The 17,212-nt window shown below is 45.8% G+C and overlaps 1 protein-coding gene across 1 annotated transcript; it reads right to left on the minus strand.

Moving 5' to 3' along the window:
- Positions 1 to 10,583: 10,583 nt before the first annotated feature.
- nit1 (nitrilase 1) lies at positions 10,584 to 15,313 on the minus strand. Its single transcript, XM_080023516.1, has 6 exons — positions 15,038 to 15,313; positions 13,718 to 13,951; positions 12,771 to 12,874; positions 12,447 to 12,583; positions 11,877 to 12,002; positions 10,584 to 11,560 (listed from the first exon to the last, which is right to left on the minus strand). Exons 1-6 carry the CDS (start codon positions 15,097 to 15,099, stop codon positions 11,288 to 11,290), a joined length of 936 nt encoding a protein of 311 aa, XP_079879642.1. The 5' UTR covers positions 15,100 to 15,313; the 3' UTR covers positions 10,584 to 11,287.
- Positions 15,314 to 17,212: the final 1,899 nt, after the last annotated feature.

Consider the following 17,212-nt stretch of genomic DNA (forward strand, 5'->3'; position numbering starts at 1 on the left):
TCCATCCCTGACTTTCACGCCTCACGATCTGGCTCGTCTGGTTCTGTGAAATAGGTACTTCCTACTTCCTGCTTCCTTCTTCCTGTTTCCTGCTTCACATCCGGCCGGGTTTCACACTGCCCACCCGCAAGTCCGAGTGCATCCCCCCCAAAAAGCATCAATAAAAACGCTCCTTGGAAACCCGGCCGTTTGAAGACGTGGCACATTACCTCACCGCAGCGCTGCTGTTGCTAGGCACCGACCCAGTGGAAGCCAAAATTTGTTTTCTACCTCTGCTGCTGCTGCTGCTTCCTCCTCCTCCTCCTCCTCCTCCTCCTCCTCCTCCTCCTCCTCCTCCTCCTCCTCCTCCTCCTCCTCCTCCTCCTCCTCCTCCTTCTCAGCCTCCGGGCTGGAGGAGTTCGGACAAGCTGATCGAAGTGCGTCGAACCGGCCCCCGACACGAAAACACCCCGGAACGGGTCCCGACGCAGGCGTGCAACCCCGATCGACATTGCTGCGGCGTGTCCACGCCCTTCGCCACGTTTCTTCGGGGCCGAGCTGACATGCCAGCCGCCGACCCCGCGGCCGCCGGGCGCTGTGCCACCTGCGGCCGCCGGGCGCTGTGCCACCTGCCGCCGCCACATAAAAAAAAAACGTCACCGTTGACACACGGGGACACTGGCAGGCGAAAGCAGGGCCGCATCACTTGAGGCACACTTCCAGAAGTGAAAGCTGCTTTGTCGTCAGGCGAGACAAACCGGTTTGTGGGATTGTTGTGTGTGTTTAAAATACTAATACATTTTAAGCCTGCTGGCGTGTCCGCCAGGGGTGCGTGACGTAAAAATTACACCGCAACAAATAAAAAATAATATTCTGGGTTGTTTTTTTTTAAAGCTGCAGAGCATCAAACCAAACTGTCATTACAAGTAATAACTATTTGTCCTGTCGTTTCCAAAATGATAATAAAACATTTTTAAAAAATTGTCGTCAGTTTTGTACATTTTTCGACATTTTCTTGTATCTTTCCTTCGCTTAAACGACGTGATATATCACGAGGGGGAGCCGGCTGGACACTCGCTGCGCCGTCACACCTTTGGCGGTTTGGAACACGACAGGACCGGGAACGACGGGTCTTTTGTCACGTTGGGTCTCCCCAAAACCACGAGAACGATGAATATGCCCTTTAATAGACACTTGGCCAAGGAGGTTGGTCGCTGGGCAGATCTGAGAGACCAGACGTGGGCAGGTTTCCCCTTCATCAATAATAGAAAAGCTGGGGACTCGCGTGCTCGTACGACGGCGGCCGATACTCGACCACGCGGAGGTCGATGGCGGAAAAACCTGAATTGCAAATTGAATCGGGCGGGATGACGACGCGCTGGGAGCAGAAGCCCCATCAAAACGATTCCCGGTCCGTTTTTGGACCCATGACAGGGCTTCACAGCTCAGTTTTCCTCGAGCACCCTCTGTGACCGGCTAGAGAAATGTAACCACCAAACGCACACAAATACCATATATATTATAAAAAAAAAAAATAATAATAATAAGAAAAAAAACAACGTAGAGGTCTTAAACTCCATGTTCTTCAATATGGATTTGCCCAAGACAAGGTGCATTCTCACTGTGGGACCTTTGATATTCCAGTCTTCTCTCCCGGACAATGACTGTTGGGTCGATACAGAGCGGCCCGAAGGTAGAAAATGAGCCTTGCACTCTGCAACTCATTGAGCTAAATATGTGCACGCCCCCGCACACGCACACGACGCACGCACACGACGCACGCACGCACGCACGCACGCACGCACGCACGCACGCACGCACGCACGCACGCACGCACGCACGCACGCACGCACGCACGCACGCACGCACGCACACACACACACGAGGACAAGGAGATGATTATGCGGGATAAAGCTCCCTTTGTTTCTGCGTCTGCGTAATAACCTAATAACAATTTGGGCCATGAGTTTGCATTGCATTGAGTCATTTACTAGACTGTTTATCCACAATGAATTGCAAGCACACGCAGCACACACACACACACTGAAGAGAAAGAATAACCAATCTAAACTAAACTTAAACCAAGAGCAACAGTACAAGGGACTTGCTCGACCCTGATGCCAGTGGATGACTGTTTGATGACTGGAGGAGGTTGAGTGATTTTGACAGTTTTCGATATTATAAATAGTGTATATAGATCCCATTGATCTATTTAACGGCAATGCAGGACAGGGGGATACAGAAGAAAAACTCCCCGCTAATTATTCCGACCATATATCGGGATCATTAATGCGGACATATGGATATATGGTTGCATATCATGGTAGGGCTCAAACTTAATTCCATGCTGATACAATCGCGCAAAAATGCCTTTGAACCGAGTAAAATCTAAGAAAGGTTTCACAATCCAAACCAACCTACAGACAGAGGATGGATGTTCCCTCCGTCAGCCAGCGCTTTCCTTCCACATCCCTCAGTCGCGGCTTTAAAACGCCGACCTTTTCTCACGGGGGAAGCTCTCGGTTCTCCTTGTTTTCCGAGGCGGAGCAAATCCATCACTCGTATAGCAATGGAACAAAACAGGATCGTGAGGATTCAGGAGCACGGGCTGGGAAGCGGACGGGCTGGGAAGCGGACGGGCGAGGAGGTGGGCTCCCGGTTCGGGGAGCTCTCGAGGACGGGTGAGGGCAGCCGGTGCTGAGCCCCACGCGGCGGACGCGGCAAGGCAGTGGGACGGGAAGGCCCGGGGGAGGAGGGGTGCGGCGGGCGCAGGTTGGCCACGTCCTCACATCGGCTGCGTGGAGGCCGTTTCTGCACACTGCACGCCGTGATTTCTATTTGCTGGCGTTATTTTTGGGGTTAGCGTTTGACACACACCGCCAAGTTAACCCGGAAAGGTGACCAACATATGACACCGAACCAACGGGGCGGAGGAAGAGAGGGCGCAGGAGGGTTTTAATGGGGGGGGGGCTATCTAATCACAGGTGTCAGTCACCGGCGGGAGGTTTGGAGTTTGGTTTGGGGGGTGTAGGACATCCGCCATACTCCCTACCTGGGGAGGCGGCGTCGCCGTCCAACAGGTTGTCGTCCTCGGTGGTGTGGAAGTCCATGACGACCCCGGCTCCATCCAGCAGCTCCTCGTCGCTGCTGGCGCTGGCGATGCTGTTGTAGCTGTTCCTGCAGTAGCCCCTGTTGTACAGCTGCTCCGACTCCATTTAGCAATGCACCAGTGCCCTGGGTGGACGGGGGTCGGGTCGGGGTTGGGAGGTTAGGGGAGGGGGGGGGAGTTGGAGGAGATAGAGGAAATAGAGACAGACCGCTTTGTGGTGAAGGTGTTAACAGGATAGCCTTCAGAGTCAACAGTGTGGGGTCAGTAGGTTAGAGGCAAATAGGCGCGGAGAGGCACGCAGATCAGCCATGCAGTCAAAGTAGATTGCAAAGTACACACACACGCACACGCACACGCACCCACACACACACACACACGCAAACGTTTGAGGAAGAAAATTTGTTTAAGAAAAGAAAAATGGTTCAGGAAAGAGTGATAGATATATAATATGGGGGGACCCAGAAGAGGTGTGACATAAGGCATAAGGGTCTTATAGACGAGACGAGACGAGACAGGGGCTGAGGATGGATGGTGACGATGAGGATGGATGGTGGCGGCGAGGATGGATGGTGGCGGCGAGGATGGATGGTGGTGGTGGAGGTGGTGATCCCGAGGTGAAATCATGAGCTTCGTCTTTCGTCTTCGGTGAGGGACCCAGACGACTTGCTGGGCGGGACCGACCACCGTGGACAACGTGGCTCAGCGGCTCATGTTTACATACAGTTGTACGGGATATTTCTTCACAAGTTTGGTCTGCTCTGCCCAGTCACTCCCCATGCCGCCGCGCTCTACCCGCAATCCGCCATTTGCGGCGGCCGTCCACTTAGGAAGAGCATTTATAGACAGAGGGATTAGGATTTACCAACATATTAACACCTCTCCGCCAGCCCTCCACCCTAGCACTGATGCAATGGGATGGAAATGATAATAGCGTCGCTGGCCTAAGGGAGGCGGAGGAGAAATATTGTAACTTATTCACAAACCACGCGGAAAAACCCTTCAGACTACTGCGTTGAACTGGGGGCAGAACCATCAAATGACGTAAACCCAAACAGTGACACGTATCCACACCAAACCAGCCAGGATAGGCAGATATCTACAGGTCTTTATTAAAATACTTGTAATCTGTTTAGTGAAATTTAAGAGCACTTTGAATATTATTTAAAAAAACAATACGTAAAATACTCGTTGCAGATGGTTTCTTCTAATGAGTTTTGAGCCTCAGACCGTATATCTTCAGTCTATTTCCCGTGGATCCGCTGCCTCAATGTCCCTTTGGGATTACCATCTCGAGAACTTAATTTCAGCCAAATATACACAATTCTTCAGAAGACTTTTTAAAGCCCTGCAGACGGAGGGATAGCACCGCGGAGTTAGGCTGCTGAACAAACTGATAGGACCCCCACCCCCCCAAAAAAAAAAAAAAAAAAAAAAAAAGAGGAAGACAGTGGGAGAATACACAAGGAAAAGATCAAATCTTTCAGAGGGAGAAATTTGGCTTCTCTTGTGTTCTCTTTCCCCATTTTTGACAATGGAAAGATATAGGAACAGACCAGCCATGATGTGTCCTTGAATTCCCAGAGTGAAAACATGAGTCCCCCCTCCACAATTCTTACACAAAACCAACAGAAATTAGCTGAAACGGAAAAACAAAAACTCTTCCTGAAGCCTACAGCTACAAAGGCTCAGCACGGGACCGGACGTCCCCTCGGAGCCGGAGCCAATTTGCGTGGCCCACGCAAATTCAATTTTGCCGGTCGGCGGCGGAGGACCTCAGTTACCTCACATGATCCGGCCCACTCTACTGACTCTCTGCTCGCGTCGGAGAATCGTTGCAAGGACGGTTCGAGAAATCTATCCATATCTCCGATCGTTTTATTTCAACAGGCTCCGCTTAAGAATAACACATTCGTGATCCAGTTAACGGCAGCAATAACAACTTATTTCCCAGCAGGGGGGTTCCGATCTGTGCATCCGTGGGGTCTGACCGAGCCTGATGTGCGGCCTCCGTGGAGAGACCAAACTGTGCTGTTATGCGAGGTAATTGGACTAACTGTGGATCCATCTTTCCCACTCAATAATCAAACACAATGACCATTGTTGCATGAGGCAGCTGCAGTTTAAAAAGCCGTTCCACAAAGCGTCCTTCGATAACTTTTTACCCTGGTTTCTCTGCACAACAATGTTCAGTATAAAAAAATCAAAATCAAAATAAAAAAAGTCTTATTTCAGTCAGATTTCAGACGGATAAAGAGCCATCTTATCAAACTAGTAGCTCCTGTAGCTGCCTTATCTGCTTCCCTGTGGTCGCTATGGAGGCGGCTCCCTGGCGACTGTTGCCGGGATGTGACTCAGCGTTTTCCCCAGCCCTCCAGGCGGTGTTCACACCTCCTGAGACAGCAGGTTGACTGTTGACACATTATTATTATTATTATTCTGAAGCAGCAACCACTCAATATACGGGATGATTTCCAGAAAAAAAACGCTTCTGTTAACGGCGGACAATGTTCCCTTTGCATAGATTATTATTTATTTTAACATGTATAATGCCGTCTTGAACTACTACTACTGGATTTGATGTCATGTAAACATGGGGACGACCGACACAAATTTGTTTTCAGACTCCCCATGGAAAGCAGCATCACTTCCTGCCGTCTCTGGGCCCGATGCTAACTTGGGAGCGCTTTCTAATCCGCGGGGGGTGGGGGCAGTCGGCGCATTTGGTGGGGCATTGCCCCCCCCCCCCCCCGCGCCCAGGCCTAGAACCGCCCCAGCAACTCAGAATACCCGACATCAGTCTGTTCAGTCTCATCATTAAAAAGTGAGACCGTTTCCACCAATAAAGGCAAAATATAATTTGGGTTTTCCAAAGCAGCAAAACTTGCTTTTGACTCGTCGTATAACATCTAGAAAGTAGTTAAATTGAAGTTGAAGTTGAAATGAAGTAAAATTTAACCTATGTATGTGAAAGATCTTAAAAAGATCTTTATATCCCTTTCCCCCCCAAACTAGGCAAGAGGCAGTACATAGTTTTACGTGTGCTGTCAAAAGCCCTTCACCTCCAACTTTTTTGAAGAACACCTTTGACAAAAATGACTACGATAGACCGTCCAGACCGATTCAGGTATTCAGCTTTATCTGATGGTTTGAATAGCAAAAATAAATATTACATTTAAATTAGGTTAAAGGCATTAAGAGAATGTGAAACACCAGCCTTTAATCATGTGTTATAAGTCAAAATAAAGCAAAACAGCATGATAAACAGCAAGCCAAACTGTCCTTTTTAACTCGTTCCAGACAGGAGCGGCACCATCAGCCGATACTGGTTAAATCAACAGCGATACCAAAATCAAATAATGAACCGTAACCTTCTCCTTGGCCGGAGCTAATGGAGGCTGCATATCCACCCTTCTCGCTGGTTGGGACATAAAAGCTTGCCGGCCGAAATAAGTGATCCTAGACCACTCCAATATCCACTTTTTTTTTTAATTACAAAAAGCACTTTAACAATATGGGTTACATAAAGTGGGTGATTCTGACCATGCAGTTGATATGAGACACTCAAGCGGAGAAAGTCCCAGAATGACTTTCAAATGCGATTTTATGACACATAAAACTATGCACCATAACTTGGTCCACTTGCTTGCACATCACACCAGTGTCCAAACATCTAGTCTGAGAAGCATCTCGTCTGAGAAGCATCATGTCTGAGACCCATCGAGTCCGAGACCCATCGAGTCTGAGACCCAACTAGTCCGAGACCCAACTAGTCCGAGACCTGTGTAGTCTGAGACCTGTGTAGTCTGAGACCTGTCTAGTTTAAAATCCTTTAGTCAATGCATCTGGTCCATGCTGGACCAATCTAATCCATGCTAGACCCATCTAGTCCATTGACATAATTTAGTCCATTGACATAATCTAGTCCATGCAAGACCCATCTAGTCCATTCTAGACCCATCTCCTCTGTGCACGTTTCGTGGTCAGCTGGGAGAGGGGACCGAGGTGAGGTCATGAGCGCGGCACCAGGGGGTACGTGGCCGCAGGGCCTCCCCTCGGTCCGAGCAGCGGCGGTTTTGGGACAACTCGCGTCGTGGACTGTGGGGAGGTGGGGGGTTGGAGGGTCTACAGGGTCCGCGCAGCGACCCCACTCGCCTGCTCCGCGGGTTAGGGTGCGATGGGCGCGGGACCAACCTGCGAGTTGACACCGTTTTGGGGTTGTTGTTTTGGTTTTTTTTTGGGGGGGGGGGTGAGGGGTGGCCCCGGCCCCGGGCCCTCGGACCCCCGGAGTAATGGGACGGGCCGGGATGCTGGAGCACCTCCCTCCCTCCGTGGACACGACGCGGACGGTCCTTACCTTCCCGAAGCCTCAATCCGAGCCGGGGCAGAGCGGTCCATCCTCCTCCCGAGCTGGAGCCATGTCCCTCCGACGGAGATCCCACCGAGTCCCATTCCTGTGGCGGTGACGTTCACTTCCGGTCAGGTGGGCGCCTTCCCGCGGTCAGGTGACGTGCGGGAGGGCGCGCTCGAAACGGTGCCGCGCTCGACAAATCATCTATTGCCAAGAAAACATATTTTATTGTTTTTATATGATCATTTCTCTCTTTATATCTAGTATTTTTTTTACGAAAATAAATAAGTGTCCTGCACAAGTAGAAAGATAAACATATATATACAACAACAACAATCATAATAATAATGATAATATTATCATTATTATGATTGTGATTATTATTGTTATAACAAAGCATTGGGATACAAACAATAAAAAAAAGAAAATGCCAATATATGGGAAATGTGGAAATACACAGTAAATAACCCTAATCACAAGCAACAATATATATAACGTGAAAACCAACCGAAAAACACCAACAAAATAATTCATAAATCGGAAAAGTGCGATCATACACCGTATTACTTCAATGAAGCCAGCAAGAAAGCTAAACCTCAGATGAGAGAAAATGTTTCAATTAAATATAAAGTCTAAAATAATATTAAAAAAAATCAAATTAAACATTTAAAATATGCCTAACAAATGGACAAAAAAACGAATTTGTACAGACGTTTGGTTATATTTTTCTATCATCATTATCATAATGACAAAAATATATTATCTTATTGTGATATAATGACAATAAGATATTATCTTATTGTCATTATGATGATGATGATGATGATGATGATGATGATGATGATGATGAATAGTCATAATAATGTGTTTGTACGAGATAAACATGGAATGCGTTGGGTGTTGGATATCAATTAAATCATTTCGCTTTGTGGCATGGTGTGGAAACAACCACCTCCTCTTGAATGCGACCAAGATGAAGGAGATAGTTGTGGATTTTTTTTTAGGAGGACCAGGACTAACACTATTTCCATCCTGGGAGAAGGGGTGGACGTAGCGGAGGGTTACAGCTACCTGGGCGTTCACCTGGACAGCAGACTGGACTGGAAATGCAACACTGAGGCTGTCGACAGGAGGGGACAGAGCAGACTCTACTTCTTGAGGAAGCTCAGGTCCCTCAATGTGTGCAGCAAGATGTTTCATATCTTCTACCAGTGTGTTGTGGCTAGTGCAGTTTTCTTTGCAGTCATCGTGTTGGTGCAGCAGCATTAGAGCCAGCGACTACAAGAAACTGAACAAACTGATTAAGATTAAGAAGCTGCTTGTGGAGAGATGGACGTTGCATAAGCTGCGCAGCATAATGGACAACACTGCACACCCCCTACACAACCTACCGGTCAGACAACTGAGTGTCTTCAGCCAGAGGCTCCTTCAGCTCCGCTGCAGTAAGGACCGTTACAGGGGGTTGTTCCTGCCCACCGCAATAGCACCTACAGTGACTCCCATCTGTGCCAGGAGAGGAAACTACATTATGTGTGTTTTGTCATGTATGTCATCGCTGCTGCAACACTGGAATTTTCCTTTGGATATTGATAAAGCAGGCCTGGCCAACCCGCGGCTCGCGAGCCTCATGCGGCTCTTTGGCTGGTTTCATGCGGCTCTTTCACATGACAAGCGTCAAAAACTCAGAAAAAAAAAGCGCAGCCATTCATTCCCTATTGTGATTATAAAATCGCTATGATATATCACTCGTTTTCCACCGCGGATCACTTCCTCATTTACTCAAAGCGAACAGCAGCAGGAGTCATGTCCCATTAACGCCTGTTTTATTAGTCCTAATGCCGCGTTTACACCAAAAGCGCCGGGGCGGCGCGCCTCCATACAAAGTCAACGCGGCATTAGGACTAATAAAACACCAAATAAGATTCAAAAACATTTGGAAGTTTATTTTCAACACTATTGACATGGTTAGTAGTCAACATATAAGATGGATCGGCCGGTGAATTGCGTTGCGTATCGAACATCTCCGATGGAGAACTGTGAAGGCTGGAGGGGTGTGTGTGTGTGTGTGTGTGTGTGTGTGTGTGTGTGTGTGTGTCGCGACTCGCGAGCTGCAGGAGGAGGACCGACTGAAAGCTGCTTTAAGGGAAGGGACCATTGAGTTCTGGAGAAGTGTGCCAATGGAACAATGCCCCAATGTCAAACGGGCTGCGCTTAAGATACTGTCAAAGACACCCATGTGAAAGAATTGCTTCGAGTGGCAACAACGGAATTCAAGCCAGATTTGAAGAGCATTGTTCAAGATAAGGAATGCCAGAAGTCCCACTAAGCAACATGCATAGTAAGAGAAAAACGCTATTGTTAATTATTATATTTTTGTTTGTGGACTTGGTTGAACTGAGAGGTATACCGCGGAAACGCAGTACTTTCAGTACTTACAGTACTTACTTTTTTTTTTTCAAAAATGTGGCCAGGACTCCGGAACACCTAGTCCCAGGTATATGTGGATGGCCAAAGCATCAGATCGTGTATGGTAGGCAAGAGCCAAAACTGATTCTTAAAGGTTAGGGTTTAAGGGACACTATTGAATAAATTGACCCAACATGAAAAAAATACATCCTTATCATTAAACTCGAAGTCCAATTCCTCCCTCTATGAATAAATAAACAACAGTACTTTTTGAACTGAGAGTTTGTGTGTGTGAGACAGTGCACACAATGTTATATTTTTGTTTGTGGACTTGGTTGAACTGAGAGTTTGTGTGTGTGAGACAGTGCACACAATGTTAATTGTTGAAAATAACTGGCCTGTGGTCTAAGTACTCCATCCATCCATCCATCTTCAACCGATTATCCTTAGTCAGGTCGCGGGGGCTAGGAGTCAATTTCTGTCATTATCATGTTGGTGTGTGACATTTACAATAAATCTGGCTGAGCAGAGGTCTGTGTGTGTGTGTGTGTGTGTGTGTGTGAGGAAGGGATGGGGTGATGTTCATGTGTGCCCATGTGTATGACGTGGCTCTTTGCAGTAACACAGTAAAAAAAGTGGCTCTTAGTCTCTGACTGGTTGGCCACCCCTGTGATAAAGTATCTTTATCTTTTCTTTATCTTCTCTTAAATGTCAAAGCTTTGCGCATCACAGAAGACAACATTATTTAATCAAATGTATGTATTATTTATTTCATAAACAAGTTTTTATAGTGCCAAAGCATAGACAACGAGTATTTCATGAGAAAAAAATATATAGATATATATATTCTTTCATTTTCTTCTATTACAGTATTATTATTTTTTTACATTTCTAACATTCTGGATTGTGTTCAGACTCAACCGTGCCAGCTCCTGGCCGTATTGAGGAATGGCACTGGGCCATTACAACGTAACAACATCCTTTTCTTCCGTCAGACACATCTGGCATTCTAATATATGTCAAAACAACAGACAGTCTAATTCTCGTATTCTCGAACGTTTGACATAAACCTCGCTGTTGATATTGATGCTGATCTCTTCTCGTCTGCAGGGATATTGATGTATCCCTCTTGGGAACATAGTTCTTACAAACACAACTATTGAGATCACACACAAAATGAGATTGGACAGATCAGATTGGAGGGGATTCCAATAATTAGACAATAACTACTTTTATTAGTAGTTTCAATTGTTTTCACTCACTTGTGTACTTTGTTTACCATTACACATTAACGGCTTTGACGTTGGAAACATATTCCTTGTGTTTTTAATCTGAAAATAAAAATATTATCCAGGTTCGTTAGATTAATCATCAATTAATTTGTTTAGCAACTGTTCAGAAAACATCCCAACAAGCACCAAAGCTGCGGCGGTGGCCCCGGGCCCTCAGGTGTGGTCCAGGCTGCGGTAGAAGCCGCTGTCTCTGCGGTGCTCCTGGACCGGCATACTCCTCCTGGTGTCCCGGACCTTCTCCAGGTCCACCTCCACCAGCGCCACGCCCTCCCCCTCCGCCTCCCCCCCGCAGTCCCCCACCACCGTCCCCCAGGGGTCCACCGCCAGGGCGTGGCCGTAGGAGGAGCGCTTGGCGTGGTGCGGGCCCACTTGCGCCGCTGCCAGCACGAAGCACTGGGTCTCGATGGCGCGAGAACGGAGCAGCACCTGGAGCGCCAGGTCAAAACGTCGGAGAAACAACAGTGAGTTAAACGGCAAATTCCAAATTCTATTGAGTGAATCTACTTACACAGGACTTCGCTCTTTTCTTATCATTGGGTGATGGCTAATTCCCTTGCATGTTTCCATTTTTCAGCCGTCAATCTTAGGGTGGTAGAATATAAACAAAGGAATGTAAATGAGTTGTAGCTTGTGGAGCTAGATCTGTCAGACAACTTGACAGTGCCACGCGCTTCCACGCCCTTATTTGAGCTGGGCTATTTCTCGCTCACTAAGGTTGCGCTACGGCATGACCCGCTCTCACCTCCCAGTGGGCGGCCCCAGTGGCCTGCGTGAAGGCCGAGGGGAAGGTCAGGACCTGGGCTCCGTGTCTCTGCAGCGCGCAGGACGCCTCAGGGAACCTCAGGTCGTAGCAGATTCCCAGCCCCACCTGGATGAAGAAGGATCATTAAGACAGATTAGTCCGGCCATTCGACTGTGTTGAGGGTGAAAATGGAAGCCAGACCGTCTTACTTACATCACACAAACTCGCTGCCAATGTCAATTGTCGTTTTTATTTCATGTCAGTTCTGTGATAAACAGTCAATTACAGGAGCCAAACTTTGCAAAAACTTTGACAAGGTACAACTTTATTAATATTAAGTTTCAATAATATATAAAATGAATAACTTGAATTTATGATTTGAATTAAAAAAAATTAAATGTACAATTTGAATTTGAAATGTAAAATAAAATAAAATGTAAGATAAGGACCAAAGGTAAATTATATTTTTCTCCTGCTTGGTTTTCAGTGACTGCAGGATGACGGACATTCCGGAAACTTCCTAATTAATTTGGTTATAATTACGTGCGAAATAAAGTAAACGAGGGCGACCTTGCCGATGGGGGTTTGGACGGGGGGAACCAGGCAGGGTCCGGGAATGGTGAAGGAGCTTTCTCTGAGGGAGACCCCCCTGGCCGGGAGCTCCACGTCAAACAGATGACACTTCCTGTAAACCGAGACTATAGAGCCTGAAGGAGGGAAAAAATATATCACACTCAAATCATGTCACATTCAAAACAAATATCACATTCAAATCCTGTATCACATTCAAAACTTATATCACATTCCAATGACATATGACATTTAAACAATTTGTCACATTCAAATGATGCAGTGAAAAGGAAGAAAGCCAGAGCTCCGGTCACAGCACCGCACCTTCATCGTTAATAACAACATGGCTGTTGTAAATTCTCCGCTCAGTCTCCCACTCGGGGCCTCGTTCGTGAAATCCACCGAGAGACAGCCACACCTTCAGCTTCCTGTGAGGGACGCCGGTTTAATTGTTTTAGAAAAATAATAATAATAATAATCTAAATTTTCGGTTACCGCTGTCCCCACGATCTGATATATATTTTTTGCTTCATTATTGCTGGGATTTTATTGTTTTTAATCTTCTAGGCATTTTTCGGGCTTAAAGTGTCTGGAACACAACAGCCGCAGTACGCACAGACATGGCTGAGGTCTGGTTAGCACCGGGACGTTTCAGACGTCGAGTTTGATCAATATCGATCTACATTTGGAGCAGAAATGAGTGAGTACGTGTTGTAATTGAACCGTCAGTAGAAGAGCATTGAGGCCATTTGATTAGTTTAAGGAGTGGCCCACTTTGTGACATCATCATCCAAAGTTATATGAGTCCAAGCTTCGTCTCTCGGGAGTCATTTGTTTTGTGGACTGCATAGCGTTTGCTATACCTAGACAGACAACCTGGCGATGCTGCGTTTAATGGAAAGGTAGGATAGGGTAGAGTAGAGTAGAGTAGAGTAGAGTAGAGTGGAGAAGAGTAGAGAAAGGTAGAGTAGAGTAGAGTAGAGTAGAGTAGAGCAGGGTAAGGTAGGGTAGGGTAGAGTGAGAAGAGTAGAGTAGACTGGAGTGAGAAGAGTAGAGTAGAGTAGAGTAAAGTAGAGTAGAGAAAGGTAGAGTAGAGTAGGGTATAGTAAGGTATAGTAGGGTATAGTAGGGTAGAATAGAGTAGGGTAGAGTGAGAAAAAGAAGAGTAGAGTAGAGTAGAGTAGAGTAGAGTAGAGTAGAGTAGAGTAGGGTAGAGTAGAGTAGAGTAGAGTAGGGTAGAGTAGAGTCGAGTAGAGTAGAATCTTGTCCACCTGGCCAGCAGGCTGTACTGTGAGACAGTATCCCCCTGGAGGCTCTCAGCCAGAGCCAGGGTCTCCTCCCGGCTGGAGCCGATGTAGTCGAAGGCCTCGGGGAGGAACACCATGCTGGCTCCCCGCTGGGCCGCGCCCTCCACCAGCCGCGTGCCAGCAGCCATGTTGGCGTCCTTGTCCGGGGTGGAGGTCATCTGGCAGACGGCAGCCACTGGGTGGGAGCGGGTGGACATCCTGGGGGAGGGGAGGACATCTTCCAAATGCCTGTACATGTATACTCAGTTTGGGAGACTCCTGGTGTCCAAATCAATGATCATTAAAATAAAGGAGATATGACGGCACATGTAAAACGGAAAGCATCCCTATAAAATATGCTCCATGTGAAACCATTTTCAATTATTTTTTAGTTGATTCATTTTGGGAGTTTTGTGGTTTAAAAGTCAAAAGATGTGAGGCGGTGCCACCAGGTTTTTTTCAGGGCCTACGATTTGGCCTCAAGGTTGTACTGCCTGACATTTTTAACAAATTATGTCAAAGAAATCTAACAAACCAAGTCTTTCAAATTAATAGATACGTGAATAAACAAAATAAAAAAAATATATATAAATACATGTATCTCAATATTTCTTTACTCCCCTTTGAAAACCTTATTTTTAATTTACCCGTACCTGCACAGTCACTAATTCACCCACTGCATACAGTACATATTCAGGAATTCTATATTTATTTAGTTGATAGATAAAGATGTTTATCCTCACTGTACAAACTGTCATAACTGAAGTAAGCAAATACATAGTAATAATTTATAGCTATTATTTATACACTAGATAACCATACTAATAACTTACCCTGTGTAAAGAATCGCATTTGTACATTCAATATATTTTTATATATTCCGACTATTTCAGCTCGCCTATGTGTGTATAGAGACGCATTAATCCTCACCATGACAAATCCCTGACCAAAACCAAATCTCTGATGTGTCAACATACCTGACGGAATAAAGTCTCTGTTATATTGACATTTGTCTCTTTTAGGGATTACTGCAAAATGCCAATTTTTTAAATTCTTTTTTTCAATTTTCAAACTTCTATTCTTATTCCTTTATTTGTAGTGCCTTTTGTTTTGATGTATGTTACGATAAAGTATCTATCAATCTCTCTATAAACTATATCCATCGATCTATGTCAAGCTTCACACACTGTTAAACATTAATTCACCTCCCTGTGACTTTTCTTTCCTTCCTTCCTTCCTTCCTTCCTTCCTTCCTTCCTTCCTTGCTTCCTTCCTTCCCTCCCTGCAGTGACCCCCCCCCTTTACCTGCTTCGGATCCCTGCGCAGTCTTTCCACCTCAGGCGGACCGCGCACCTGAGCGCGCGCATGTGAGACTCACTTCCGCCGTCCCCGCTTCTCCTCAGTGCGCCTGCGTGGTGCTGAGGGGGCCCCAAAGTCGGGCGCGGAAAGTCCCCGATGACACGCTGCGTCAGGTGAAACGGCGCGGCTCGGCTCGGCGCGGCTCGGCGCGGCTCGGCTCGGCTCGGCGCGGCTCGGCTCGGCTCGGCTCGGCGCGGCGCGGCTCGGCTCGGCTTGGCTCGGCTCGCTCCTCCACGACTCGAAAGGGTTCCCCTCTCCCACAATGCACTGCGGCACCGTCGACGACGGCCGGTGTCCTGCCATATAGTGATCGTCCGCCAAAAAGTGATTGCCGTCCGCTGGGTGGTTCTCTAATCTTTCAACTATAACCATCCCATCCGTCCACCCGTTATCTATACCGCTTATCCTCGTGGGGTCGCGGGGGGGCTGGAGCCAATAAAATATAACCCCCACGAATAAAAACCAAGTCATTTTGAGGCAAAAATAAAAAAAAAACTTTCAGTCACAGGGTAGGAGCCGCAATCTCTTTTTGGCAAGTTCAAAACTGCATTTTATGGTTTGACAAGTGCAAAACTGCATTTTATGAGTTTGTATTGGTCCTTTAAATACTTTTTAACTGGTAAAAGATAACTGTGTGGGCTATAATCTTTAAAATATAATCCCTCAAGAATGAAACCAAGTCATTTTGAGGCATAAATAACGTTTCGGTGACAAGGTAGATAAAGCAATCACTTTTTGGCACGACACCGATAAACACAAAGCATGGCGGCGCAATGGCGTCCAAAATAATACATAAATACACACATACATAAATAGATAAATAATAATAATAAGTCCTGCAATGTCGGGATATAGGTTTTACGGATCATGTTCATGCTCTGAAAGAAAAATGCGTTATCATTCATATACAATATCATTACAATTCGTTTATAAAATCCAAGACACATTTTTTTTTTAAATAAAATAACTTGGATCACATATAAAAAAGATCAGCGAAACAAAAGGCATTAAAGGTTTCTTAAAGACCCAATAATATGCGCGATCCTGAATGTTTTTATAGACTAATTGGACTTTACTGCCACCTGCTGGATCATTAAGAAGAAGAAGAAAAGACAATTAAGACAATTAATATTAATTAAGACAATTGAGATGCGTATGTACGTAACCCTGGCCATGTGTTTTTGTAAGCTTCTCATTAAACTGAAGGTAAAAACAGAAAGTTCCTGTTTAACTCAACCACGTTGTTTAAATGGAAACCATGTTTGTAGAGGAGCGGTTCACTGTAGTTTACCAGCTAGTTTACTGTAGTTTACCAGCTAGTTCACTGTAGTTTACCAACTAGTTTACTGTAGTTTACCAGCTAGTTCATTGTAGTTTACCAGCTAGTTTACTGTAGTTTACCAGCTAGTTTACTAGCTAGTTCACTGCAGTTTACCAACTCGTTTAGTGTAGTTTACCAACTAGTTTACTGTAGTTTACCAACTTGTTTACTGTAGTTTACCAGCTAGTTCACTGTAGTTTACCAACTAGTTTACTAGCTAGTTCATTGCAGTTTACCAACTAGTTTACTGTAGTTTACCAGCTAGTTTACTAGCTAGTTCACTGTAGTTTACCAACTCGTTTACTGTAGTTTACCAGCTAGTTCACTGTAGTTTACCAACTAGTTTACTGTAGTTTACCAACTAGTTCACTGTAGTTTACCAACTAGTTTACTAGCTAGTTCATCGTAGTTTACCAACTAGTTTACTGTAGTTTACCAACTAGTTTACTAGCTAGTTCATTGTAGTTTACCAACTGGTTTACTGTAGTTTACCAGCTAGTTCAATGTAGTTTACCAACTAGTTTACTGTAGTTTACCAACTCGTTTACTGTAGTTTACCTGCTAGTTCACTGTAGTTTACCAACTAGTTTACTAGCTAGTTCATTGTAGTTTACCAACTAGTTTACTGTAGTTCACCAACTAGTTTACTGTAGTTTACCAGCTAGTTTACTAGCTAGTTCACTGTAGTTTACCAACTCGTTTACTGTAGTTTACCAGCTAGTTCACTGTAGTTTACCAACTAGTTTACTGTAGTTTACCAACTAGTTCACTGTAGTTTACCAACTAGTTTACTAGCTAGT

This window comes from Zeus faber, assembly GCF_960531495.2.
Source record: "Zeus faber genome assembly, chromosome: 22".
NCBI classification, from domain to species: Eukaryota; Metazoa; Chordata; class Actinopteri; order Zeiformes; family Zeidae; genus Zeus; species Zeus faber.

Coding starts and splice junctions, on each gene's coding strand:
- nit1 (XM_080023516.1), bottom strand. CDS start 15,099: ATGCGCGCGCTCAGGTGCGCGGTCCGCCTGAGGTGGAAAGACTGCGCA. Junction 13,952..15,037: donor TGCGCAGGGATCCGAAGCAG/GTAAAGGGGGGG, acceptor CCCCTCCCCCAG/GATGTCCACCCGCTCCCACC. Junction 12,584..12,770: donor TGTTGTTATTAACGATGAAG/GTGCGGTGCTGT, acceptor TCCCTCCTTCAG/GCTCTATAGTCTCGGTTTAC.